At 42.1% G+C, this 13,128-nt stretch overlaps 1 protein-coding gene across 2 annotated transcripts in view; it reads left to right on the top strand.

Annotated features, from left to right (window-relative positions):
- BCL7B (BAF chromatin remodeling complex subunit BCL7B) overlaps positions 1-13,128 on the top strand; it is a 32,367-nt gene that overhangs the window by 2,949 nt on the left and 16,290 nt on the right. For both annotated transcript variants that reach the window (XM_077140931.1, XM_077140932.1), the window contains exon 2: positions 4,974-5,049. In XM_077140931.1, the coding sequence (XP_076997046.1) occupies positions 4,974-5,049 (76 nt within the window). The remainder of the gene's footprint in view (positions 1-4,973; positions 5,050-13,128) is intronic.

Here is a 13,128-nt window from a genome sequence, read left to right as displayed (position 1 = left end):
GCTCAGCTCAGGGAGACGTGAGATCTCTGATCTTGATCAGGTCTCTTTCATAGAAATTACCACAATTCTATTCAGTTGAACTAAGAAATTTCCTAAATGTGGCTTTTTTAATGTGCAAAAGTGGCAATTTTATATGTTTCAAACTAATTATTAAATGACTTATGGTGAAATGAGTTGTTTAATATCTGTTTCCAGCTGGAATGCTGCTGCCTCCCCAGGGCCTAGCCCATGGTCTTGTATATTAAATATCTGTTGAATAAATGAGGAAATGGAATGGCTTGTTCAGGAATTAACTCCAATTTCTTAAATCTTTAGTCCATTCTTTCGGTTACATCACAGTCTCTTTACATTTCTGTGATGTCATCATTTTTTGTAACTTCAAATTCTTGAGACTTTTCAGAGTTGGTTCACGTCTGTGATAAAGCAGCTCCCTGCCTTTGGTCCTGGTTCCCGCTGACAGCAAGTGTCTGGTCAGGGCACTAGTGGCTCTTAGAAAAGCAGATTCATTGTCACTGCCTGGCATGCTTGAGGAAGGAACTTTTGGAACAAAGGAGACCCTCCTCAGTTTTCTTTCCTCCAGAGAGCATTTGGTGGTGGGCCTGGGAGCACACTGAAGGTGCTCTGTGTGTGTCTTAAGAACACTGCTGATTTACTGGGGCGAGTCTAGATAGAGTTGTGAGACTTTAAAAGTCGGATTTAGACAATGATCTTGGGCTAGCGTTTATTGAATACTTTTGTTTACTCATCTTGTCAGCAGGGCAGTAATCTGCCATTTTTTACTTCATAAGGTTATAAGGAGAGACAGAACACTTTCTACAGAGCTTTCAACCTTAAAAGTTGAAATTTGAAAATTTCTTCTGAATAATTTCATCTTTCTTTTTACGGTCTCAATATCCCAGAATGGGAAGGGATCCACAGATTCTACCATCTCCACTCCCAGCAGCATGCGTGTCTCTCTTGGGCCTGTTTATCCCTTGGAGGGGCCTTTAGATGGAGACAGGAGACGAGGCACAGTCAGTCCAAGGTCAGCTTGGAGAGAAATCATTTCTAAAATGATCACAACATTCTTTATTTAAATTTATTTTAATAAAAAGTTTAACCTGTAAGTTTATTTCTGCTGACTATATTTTTAGTAGTGATGGAACAGTAGAGATTTTGAAGATGTGTAAATAAGCTGTCATCTTTTTATTGAAGTTATTGTTTGGTAAACTGACTAGGAGAGAGAGAGAATTTGGTACATTGGTCAAACACAATGTAAAAGGCAAACAAACAAACAAAAAAACATGCCATTTAATAAGGGTTACCTGAGAAGGGACCCAGGAGCAGTGCTGTGGCTACAGAAAGGCTAGAATGACTACTTCAGACGCCCTCCTTTACTGGTTTGAGTCTATAAAACCAATGTCTCTGGGGCCTTTTTATGCCAAGGGGCTGAGGTTAGGCAGTCGGTTGATGCAGACCTCTGTCCTGGGATTCACTGAGGAGTGTGTGCCAAATGAATGACTGCCCTTCCTCTTACAGTGTAACTAGAAATATAGAACTCACATTCAGTAAAGAGGAAAGCACACAGAGTAATTCATGTGCAAGTGAAAAAGGATGTAGTGCGCCATGGTGCTGTATGTGCGCAGTGGTGCTGTGTGTGCGCGCGCCATGGTGCTGTGTGTGTGCCATGGTGCTGTGTGTGTGTGCCATGGTGCTGTGTGCACGCCACGGTGCTGTGTGTGTGCCATGGTGTTGTGTGTGTGCGCCATGGTGCTGTGTGTGCACGCCGTGGTGAACTGTGCGCCGTGGTGCTGTGTGTGCCATGGTACAGTGTGTGTGCGCACCACGGTGCTGTGTGTGTGTGCAGTGGTGCTGTGTTTGTGCGCCATGGTGCAGTGTGTGTGTGCCATGGTGCAGTGTGTGTGTGTCATGGTGCTGTGTGTGCGCCGCGGTGCAGTGTGTGCGTGCACCGCGGTGCAGTGTGTGTGTGCCGTGGTGCTGTGTGTGCGCGCCGTGGTGCTGTGTGTGTGTGCCGTGGTGCAGTGTGTGTGTGTGCCATGGTGCTGTGTGTGTGTGCCATGGTGCTGTGTGTGTGCCATGGTGCTGTGTGTGCGCGCCGTGGTGCTGTGTGTGTGCCATGATGCTGTATGTGTGTGCCAGGGTGCAGTGTGTGTGTGTGCCATGGCGCTGTGTGTGTGTGCCATGGTGCTGTGTGTGCCATGGTGCTGTGTGCGTGTGCCATGGTGCAGTGTGTGCGCGCGCCATGGTGCTCTGTGTACCATGGTGCTGTGTGTGTGTGTGCCATGGTGCAGTGTGTGTGTGCCATGGTGCAGTGTGTGTGTGTGTCATGGTGCTGTGTGTGCGCACCATGGTGCTCTGTGTGCCATGGTGCTGTGTGTGTGTGCCATGGTGCTGTGTGTGTGTGCCATGGTGCTGTGTGTGTGCCATGGTGCTGTGTGTGCGCGCCGTGGTGCTGTGTGTGTGCCATGGTGCAGTGTGTGTGTGTGCCGTGGTGCTGTGTGTGTGTGCGCCATGGTGCTGTGTATGTGTGCCATGGTGCTGTGTGTGTGTGTGCCATGGTGCAGTGTGTGCGCCCGCCATGGTGCTCTGTGTACCATGGTGCTGTGTGTGTGTGCGCCATGGTGCTGTGTGTGTGTGCCATGGTGCAGTGTGTGTGTGTCATGGTGCTGTGTGTGCACCATGGTGCAGTGTGTGTGTGCGCCGCGGTGCAGTGTGTGCGTGCCATAGTGCTGTGTGTGCGCACCATGGTGCTGTGTGTGTGTGCCATGGTGCTGTGTGTGTGTGTGTGCCATGGTGCTGTGTGTGCGCGCCGTGGTGCTGTGTGTGTGCCATGGTGCAGTGTATGTGTGTGCCATGGTGCTGTGTGTGTGTCATGGTGCAGTGTGCGCGCGCCATGGTGCTCTGTGTACCATGGTGCTGTGTGTGTGTGCCATGGTGCAGTGTGTGTGTGTCATGGTGCTGTGTGTGCGCCATGGTGCAGTGTTTGTGTGCGCCGCGGTGCAGTGTGTGTGTGTGCCATAGTGCTGTGTGTGCGTGTGCCATGGTGCTGTGTGTGTGTCATGGTGCAGTGTGCGCGCGCCATGGTGCTCTGTGTACCATGGTGCTGTGTGTGTGTGCCATGGTGCAGTGTGTGTGTGTCATGGTGCTGTGTGTGCGCCATGGTGCAGTGTTTGTGTGCGCCGCGGTGCAGTGTGTGTGTGTGCCATAGTGCTGTGTGTGCGTGTGCCATGGTGCTGTGTGTGTATGCCATGGTGCTGTGTGTGCGCGCCGTGGTGCTGTGTGTGTGCCATGGTGCTGTATGTGTGTGCCATGGTGCAGTGTGTGTGTGTGCCATGGTGCTGTGTGTGTGTGCCATGGTGCTGTGTGTGTGCGCCATGGTGCTGTGTATGTGTGCCATGGTGCTGTGTGTGTGTGTGCCATGGTGCAGTGTGTGCGCGCGCCATGGTGCTCTGTGTACCATGGTGCTATGTGTGTGTGTGCCATGGTGCAGTGTGTGTGTGTCATGGTGCTGTGTGTGCGCCATGGTGCAGTGTGTGTGCGCGCCGCGGTGCAGTGTGTGTGTGCCATAGTGCTGTGTGTGCGCACCATGGTGCTGTGTGTGCGCACCATGGTGCTGTGTGTGTGTGCCATGGTGCTGTGTGTGTGTGTGCCATGGTGCTGTGTGTGTGTGCCATGGTGCTGTGTGTGTGTCATGGTGCAGTGTGTGTGCGCACCATGGTGCTCTGTGTACCATGGTGCTGTGTGTGTGTGCCATGGTGCAGTGTGTGTGTGCCATGGTGCAGTGTGTGTGTGCCATGGTGCTGTGTGTGTGTGTGTGCCATGGTGCAGTGTGTGTGTGCCATGGTGCTGTGTGTGTGCGCCGTGGTGCTGTGTGTGTGTCATGGTGCAGTGTGTGTGTGCACCATGGTGCTCTGTGTACCATGGTGCAGTGTGTGTGTGCCATGGTGCTGTGTGTGTGTGCCGTGGTGCTGTGTGTGTGTGCCGTGGTGCAGTGTGTGTGTATGCCATGGTGCTGTGTGTGTGTGGGCCCACGTATGGATATGTGAGTTCCTGTTCCTTCTCCAAAACAGCCTCCAACTCCCTTTCCAGCCTTATCTTCTACAACTTCTTCCTGAGTATTCTGGGCACTCAACTTGAGTACTTGCTGCTTCCCAAACGCAACATTGGCCCCCCCACCTCTGCTTGTTCACAATCTACACCCTGATCCCAGAATGTCTGTGCCTGGTGAACGAAAAAACTACTCATGCTTAAAGTTTTATATGAAAAGTTACTTCCTCTGTAAAATAAAATAAAACCTTAAAGACCCATGGCTAGGCTTTCACGGGAGGCTCACCTCTGTGAGCAGGAAGCATCCTGCCTTGCTGCTGTGGGTTTGTTTTTTTTTTTAATTTTTTATTTGAAGCTATGATTAGTTTTAAGTCGAATTGTGTTTCACCTGGAGTTCAAACCGAATTCATAAAATTTCTTCACTTCATGGGACACCCCAGACCTTCTTTGTCTTTCAGTCTTCTTCTCAATTCCTTTTCCATCTTCCTGTGTCACATTGATTTCCTTACTTTTTCATTCCTTATGAGCTGCCCAGTACGGACCGTATCATAATACCATCACTCCTGCAAGGCCTTGGATAATAGGAGTTTATAAATATCACTGGAATTAATTTTTGCAAAATAAAGAATTGATGCCAGCTAAATACTGGAGTCTGAAAAATGTGCTAGCACTCTATATTCGTGTAATATGAGTTAAAAAAGCCTCTTTGTGTGGAGAGGTAGCAAGTATAAGGTTCAGAGCCACAGTTTGGTAGGGAAGTCTTGCTGAAGGGATGCTTTTGTGCGGAAGGGTAAAGTATAATTTGAAGGAGAACAAGTATAAGGCATTCCAGATTGAAGGGATGATCTACTGAAAAGTAAAAAAACACAAATTATGAACAAAAAACTACTTTGTTTTATCAGCTCTAAAAAGTATCTTTCTTTTAGGGAGAAAAAGTGGGTGACTGTGGGTGACACTTCTCTTCGGATATTTAAGTGGGTTCCTGTGACAGACAGCAAGGAGGTAAGTGTGGAAGAAAGGCAAAAGGACAAAAAGGTACTGTTATCTTATTTTACCTCGTTGATTGCCTGTTGATTACAAAGGAATTCATTTCCCCAGAATTGAGTTTAAAATCCTTCATTCAAGGCACCCTCTGTCACTGGTCCCTGCAGGGCCCCCTCCCTTAACTGCCCTCTTTTGTTGCTCCCCCCGACCCACTCCTTTTCCAGAGCACTCTGCAGCCGGGCTGCTCCCTAGGCTTGTCAGTACAGTTTACGCAACACAGCCTTGCCTATTCCTTTCCTCGTTCCTTATTGTCTGTGGCTGCTTTGGACTTAGAGTGGCAGAGCTGAGTAGTTGGCACAGAGACCTACTGGCCGGCACAGCCTGAAAGATATACTCTCTGGCACCTTAGGAGAAAGTTTGCCCCACTCTTACTGAGTAGCTACCCACCATGATGTATTTTATTTATGTATATATGCTTTTATGATGCATATTCCATGGGTTTATTTGAATGCCTATGTATTCTTGGAAAATACATAGTATCGTTTCATCTGTGTTTTTTGTTAACCTTTACATATATATATATTTATATACATATATGTATAAATCTCTTTCAGTTTCATCTTTTTTTGTTCAACTTTATTTTTGAGAACTTTCCATGTTTCCATAAATGTAAATAGAGTTATTCCCTTTGAGTCTTGCATTGTATTCTCTTACATGCAGTGACCACATTTTATCTACACATTCCTTAGATGATAAACACCAGATTGTCTCCAACTTTTGTTTTTTAACCTTTTTCCTCCTTTTTTAAAATTTCACATGTAAAACACCGCAGCTATATGATGATACTGTGAACCACTGATTCTATAATTTAAATGATTGTTATATGTGAATATATAATAAATCTCAAAATTGTATTTAGAAATATATAAAATGCATAGAAGAGTACACAACTTCATAAAGGTACGCTCCAGTGAACAAACATAAAGCTAATGCCCTTGTAAAATCCCCAGGTCAAAAAAACAGAACATCCCAAGCCCCAGAAGGCCTCATTGCAACCCTTCCCGTCATCCCTTGCCCTTCCTCTGCAGGCAGTCGCTCTCCTACTTTGGCTTTTCTCACCGCTTCTCTAGTCACTTGTGTACATTTTTAGCTTTATAAAGATGACATCATAAAGTAATTTTGTACATCGTGCTTATTATGTTCATTGTTATATTTGTGAAATCCACCCATGTTACTCTTTTTGGAGCTGTCTGTCCCTTTTTACTGCGGTATGGAATTTCATTACATAACTATACCGTACTTTATATTTCTGATTCTCCTGTAGGTGGACATTTGGGTTGTTCCTGGTTTGGGGTAATAGGAGTAATGTTCCTGTGAACATTATTCTTCAGTATCCAGGTCAACACGTGCCTGAGCTTTCCTAGGACACATTCCTAGGAGTGGAATTGCTGGGTCTTAGGTGTGTGTATTTTGATATACACTAGCTGATGCTAAAATATTTTCAAAAATGAGTGTATCAGTTTATGCTCCCACCAGAAGAATGCGAGTTCTCATTGCTCTGAATCTCCGCCAGCACTTGGGACTGTTAGATGTGAGTGAGGTGATACCTCACTGTGGTTTTAATTTATGACAAATTAGGTAACCATAAGATCAAGCACCTTCTTTCAATGTTTACTAGCTTTGGAGGTTCTCTTTTAGCAAGTACCTGTTTAAATCTTTCATCTATTTTTCTATTTGACTGTGGTTTTTTTCTTCTAGAATTCTCTGTGTATAATCAATAAATAAGTAGTGTATTGATTCTGTGCTATCCATACCATTTCCCATTTATGTGGTTTGCCTTCACATTCTATTGATGGTGCGTTGAGTGACAAAAGTTTTTAATTTTAATGTAGAGGAAGATTAAATTTATTTTTGTATAATTCATATTTTTTATGATGTTTTAAAGAAATTTCTTCTTTTGAGGTCACGAAGATAGTCTTTTTTTTTAAACTTTTTATTTTGAAATAATTTCAAACTTACAGAACAGTCGGAAAAATAATGCAAACATCATACAGAGAACTCCAACATACCCCCACACCCCCAATACCAGATCCATCAATTTTAACATTTTGCTACCTTTGCCATATCATTTTGTCATCTGTCTATTTAACTAGATATCTGTCTGTCTATCTATCTACATCAGTTTTCTGAACATTTGAGAACAGGTTGCACACATTCTACTCCTTGAGCACGTTACTGCCGTGTACATTTCCTATGAGCTATGGCACCTGTGTAGTCATCTTAAATACAGTTATCAAGTTCGAGAAATTTAGTGTTGCTGAAAGGAACCTTTTCTCCTCTATTCTTAGATCCCATCCATTATCGTATGTGGCATTTAATTGTCATTATCTCTTTAGTTCTCTTTTTTTTTTCTTTAAATGGTGGAAACTTATACACAACATAAATCTTCCCATCTCAGCCCCTCCCAAGCATATCATCGAATAGGATGAATCACATTCACAGGGTTGCCGTCCCCTCACCACCATCCATTACTCTGTCTTGCCCTTCAGAAAAAATCGTATTCTCATTTTCCATTAACTGCCCACTGCTCCCTATCCCCACCCCTGGGAACCTGTATGTGTCTTTCTGTCTCTAAGAGTTTGCATATTCTTTGATATTTTCTTTGTGATTATTATGGGGTTTAAATTTAACACCCTAAATTTATAACAATCAGATTTGCTTTGATACCAAATTAACTTCAGTAGCATCAATAAACTATGTTCCTGTATCTCTCTATGCCCCCATCTTTACGTAATGTCACAAATTACATATTTATTCATTATAAGTCCAAAGCTATTGATTGATTATTACATTTTATGCATTTGCCTTTTATACCCTGTAGGAAGTAAAAAATGGCTTACAAATAAAAAATATATTAGTATGTGTATTTATATTAACCCATGTCATTATCTTTTGGGATATCTTTATTTTTTCATGTGACTTCAGTCATTTGTCTTGTGTCCTTTTCTTTCAACCTGCTAAACCCCCTTTAACATTTTTTATGGGGCTGGTTTAGTGGTGACAGAGTCTCTTAACTTTTGTTTATCTGGGCATGTCTTAATCTTTCCCTTATTTTTGAAAGACAGTTTTGCTAGATTCAGGATTCTTGGTTGGCAGTGTTTTTCCTTTTAGCACTTTAAATATGTAGTACTGCCTTCATGCCTCCATGGTTTCCAATGAGAGATTAGCACTTAATCTTATTGAGGTTCCCTTGTATGTGACATGTTGTTTTTTTCTTGCACCTTTCAGAATTTTCTCTTTATGTTTGGCATTTGATAGTTTGATTATAACGTGGTGCAGTATGGATCTATTTGGTTTTATCATGTATGGATTTTGTTTTAGTTTCCTTGGCTGCTCAAGCAAATACCATGTAATGATTCAGCTTAAACATTGGGAATTTATTTGCTCATGGTTTTGGGGCTTGTTCTAGTTTGCTAGCTGCTGGAATGCAATATACCAGAAACGGAATGGCTTTTAAAGGGGGGAATTTTACAAGTTGCTAGTTTACAGTTCTAAGGCCGAGAAAATGTCCCAATTAAAACAAGTCTATAGAAATGTCCAATCTAAGGCATCCAGGGAAAGATACCTTGGTTCCGGAAGGCCGATGAAGTTCAGGGTTTCTCTCTCAAGTGAGAAGGTACATGGTGAACACAGTCAGGGTTTCTCTCTCAGCTGGAAGGGCACATGGCGAACACGGCATCATCTGCTGAATTCTCCTCCTGGCTTCCGGTTTCATGAAGCTCCCCAGGAGGCGTTTTCCTTCTTCATCTCCAAACGTTGCTCGCTGGTGGACTCTCTGCTTCATGGCTATGTCATTCTGCTCTGCTCTATCTGAATCTCCCATTCTCCAAAACGTTTCCTCTTTTATAGGACTCCAGTAAACCAATCAAGACCCACCCAAATAGGTGGAGACATGTCATCACCTAATCCAGTTTAACAACCAGTCTTGACTAAATCACATCATCCAGGGAGATGATCTGATTACAGTTTCAAACATACAGTATTGAATAGGTATTATTCTACCTTTATGAAATGGGATTTTGATTAAAACATGGCTTTTCTAGGGGGCATACATCCTTTTAAATCAGCACAGGGCTAAGAGAAAGTCCAAATCAAGGCATCAACAAGTTGATGCTTTCTTCCTGAAGACTATGGTGCTCTGGGGTTAGCTGCCAGTGATCCTTGGCCCTTAGTTAGGCACGTGGCAAGGCATGTGGCGGCAGCTCCTAGTCTCTTCCGGGTTCTGTTGATGGTCAGCTTCCGGCTGTTCCCTCTGTGGCTTTTTTTCTTAATTTCATTCTTGTTATAAAGGACTCTGATAAAAGATTAAGATCCACCCTGAATGACGTAGGCCACACTTTGACTGAAGCAAGCACATCAAAATGTCCTACTTACAATGGATTCATATCCACAGGAGTGGATTGGGTTTAAGTTCATGCCTTTCTGGGGTACATACAGCTTCAAACCATCTTAGGTTTATTCATGTCTTTCATTAAATTTGGGAAGTTATCAGCCAGTATTTTTTTTTTTTTTGGCCTTTATTATATTACTCATCTACCCATACATTGGATAAAAGGAGTGTCAGTCACAAGGTTTTTACAATCGTATATATGGTTACATGATATATGTTATATAGTTATACAGTCATTGTCAAAGATCAGGGCTACTGGATTACAGTTCAACAATTCGGGTTTTTCCTTCTAGCTATTCTAATATACTAGAAACTAAAAGGAAATATCTGTATAATGATCAGTAGTTATAATCCTTTTTTTAAAAAACTTTTTTTATTGTATAATATAGCATATATAGAAAAGCAAAGGAAGAAAAAAGCAATAGTTTTCAAAACACTCTTCAACAAGTAGTTACAGGACAGGTCCCAAAGTTTGTCATGGCTACCATACCATAATCCTTTTTTAAACCTAATTTCTCAGTTACACCTCCTCCGTCTCATTTGATCATTCTCTCAATCTTCACGGATATCTGGGCAATGACCATTTTAACTTCTTGGTGGAGAGTGGGTGGTGACTTTATGGGGTAGAGGAATTAACCTGGTTGATGTTTTGGAGACTGGTACCTCTGGGTTTCAGGGCTTATCTGGCATAGTAATAATCTGGAGGCCTTAAGTTTCTGAAAAAAATAATAAACTTACAAAGAAAAACTTCTGTAGAGTTTCAGATAGAACCCAGGGTATTCTCTAGGATTTTCAGGAATAGTATTGGTGAGGGCTTGGCATACTGTGGCAATTTGCAGTATCTGGCTGAAGCTTGCATAAGAGCAACCTCCAGAGTGACCTCTTGACTCTATTTGAAATCTCAAGGCCTTCGCTATGGAAGGGTAATCAAGTGTAAGTACCAAACAATATTAGAACAGCAAAGAGAAGGTTTCATAGATAATCTTGGTTCTTCAGGTATCAGAAACTTCCATATCATAGCAGTAGAAGAGTGGAATGGAATCCACCTACCAAAGACTTAGTCTGAAAAATTCCTTTTGGTGTTGCAGCCAACAAGGCTCCCTGTACTTATGGCATCATCTGCTGGGCTAGAAGATCCAGCCAGCTTTCTACGGTATTAAAAACCTTTATTTTACAATCTCTGCTATAGATCTCAACACCACCAGCTATATCTTCAGGCAGGTAAGCCTCCTGATCAATTTGAACAAAATTGGTGGCAATTTTATACATAGGAATTGCTTTTTGCACTGCAGCCTTAACCAGAGGGAGGTTCTGTTTCCTGCAACAAATCATTCAGGGCCCCAGCAGCTGGTACAGACCCTGGAGGAGCAGTCCATCCAGCAGCACTTGGTACCTGGTTGAATTTTTTCCCAGTTTACTGAGTCTCTGCTTCGCTTCATTTCGTAGGTCTATGATAAGGTCACCTCTGGTTCTGAGGATTTTGTGCCTTGCTTGATTCGTCATTTCCTGTTGTTCATAGCTTCTGTCGGGGAATTGAGCCCTGAAGCATCTCAGTCTGTCATCTTGGTTGGGCTGGGCCTGTATCTTGTCTTTGGGCTCTCTGTTCTGTTCTACTATTTTCCCTTTCCCTGCACGGAGTGACCATTTTACTTACTATGAGTTTGTAGTGTGTCTTAATATTAAGTAGGATGAGTTCTGTCTCTTGCTGTAGATTTTTGGGAAGCTAGCCTTAATCAATGTGAACATATTTCTTCTATTTTTAGTTTCCTAAGACTTCTTAAAATCATGAATTGATATTGGATGCTTTTCCTGCATTTACTATTACGTTCACGTGGTTTTCCCCTCTAATGTATTAATACAGTGAATCCCATTAGTAAGGTTTCTGATAGTGACCCATTCTTACATTCCTAGGACAAGTTCTACTTGAACAGCTTTTTTTCATGTAGTGTTACATTCAGTTTATAAATATTTCATTTACAATTTCTGTGTCTGGTTCGTAAGTACAATTGAGCTGTAATTTTCTGTCCTTATGCTGTCTTTACCTTATTTTTGGTATTAAGTATCCACCAGACTCCTAAAATGAATTAGGCAGTTTCTCTTTTTTCTAATTTCTAAAACGGCTTGCATAAGGTGGGGAAGTGTGTCGGACCCATCCCTGGTGCCTTCCGCGCCTGGTGACGGTGAGGGGGGCGTGTTCTCATCACCGTGGCTTTCAGCGTGACTGATGTACCTCCGTCTTCTCTTTTTGTGTGCTTATTTGCTATTTTGTGTATTTCCCATAAGTTTATCCATTTCACATAGGTCAGTGGTTCTTTCATGGGGCAATGCTGAGTCTCCCCTTCTTCCCCACGGCCCCAGGAGTGTTCAGGAACGGGGCAGGCTACCTTTTGGTTGGCTGGTGCCGCCGCCCTTTCTGTGGCCCCGAGCCGGCCGTGCCCCGCGCAGAGCTGCCCGTGCGGGACACCGCCCCGGCCTTTCCCCGCGACTCCCCCGCAACCTCGGTCCTGACAGTCTCGCATAGACCGCAGTCTCGTTATCTTGGTAATTATTTTGCCTTTTTCACTCAGTATTTGGTTTATATGCATTTTCCCCTCACGCATTGTTCCCCAGTATGTGATCTGCCTTGTTGCTGTTCCTCACATCGTCATAAAAAATCGACTTGTAATTTTTATTAGCCCTTTCATTTGCTTGCTTTGTTCTGTTTCACTAATTTTTGCTGATATAGTTGTTTCCTTCTCTTTTTTTAATTAAGTTTTACACTTCTGTTTTTTTTAGCTTCTTTGTATCAAACACTTCACTTTCTTTTTCCAGTTTTTCTTTTCTTTTCTTTTTTTTAATAAATTTCATTCCTTTAGTCATCTCCCACAGATTTTGACATATATAGTCCTTTCGGTGTCATTCACCTGCTCTTCATAAGTTCCTCTTTGATTTCCTGTTTCACCCAAAGGTTATGAAGTAGAATGCATTTTAGTTTCCATGTATGTGGGATTTTTTTTTTTTAGTTATCTTTTTTTTTTTTGAAATCATACCATTCTACATATGCAATCAGTAATTCTTTTTTTTTTTTTTATTAATTAAAAAAAGAATTAACAAAACAATTAGAAATCATTCCAATCTACATGTACAATCAGTAATTCTTAATAGCATCACATAGTTGCATATTCATCATTTCTTAGTACATTTGCATCGATTTAGAAAAAGAAATAAAAAGACAACAGAATAAGAATTAAAACAATAATAGAAAGAAAAAAAAAACAAAAAAAACAAAAACAAAAAACCTATACCTCACATGCAGCTTCATTCAGTGTTTTAACATAATTGCATTACAATTGGGTAGTATTGTGCTGTCCATTTCTGAGTTTTTATATCCAGTCCCGTTGTACAGTCTGTATCCCTTCATCTCCAATTATCCCTTCTCTCTTTTTTTTTTTTTTTAATTAACGGAAAAAAAGAAATTAACCCAACATTTAGAGATCATACCATTCTACCCATGCAATCATTAATTCTTAACATCATCACATAGATGCATGATCATCATTTCTTAGTACATTTGCATTGGTTTAGAAGAACTAGCAACATAACCGAAAAAGATATAGAATGTTAATATAGAGAAAAAAATAAAAGTAATAATAGTAAAATCAAAACAA

Source organism: Tamandua tetradactyla, chromosome 23 (assembly GCF_023851605.1).
Source record: "Tamandua tetradactyla isolate mTamTet1 chromosome 23, mTamTet1.pri, whole genome shotgun sequence".
Classification (NCBI taxonomy): domain Eukaryota; kingdom Metazoa; phylum Chordata; class Mammalia; order Pilosa; family Myrmecophagidae; genus Tamandua; species Tamandua tetradactyla.
Note: the sequence above shows the minus strand (reverse complement) of the source record. Positions and strands in the feature narration are given on the sequence as shown.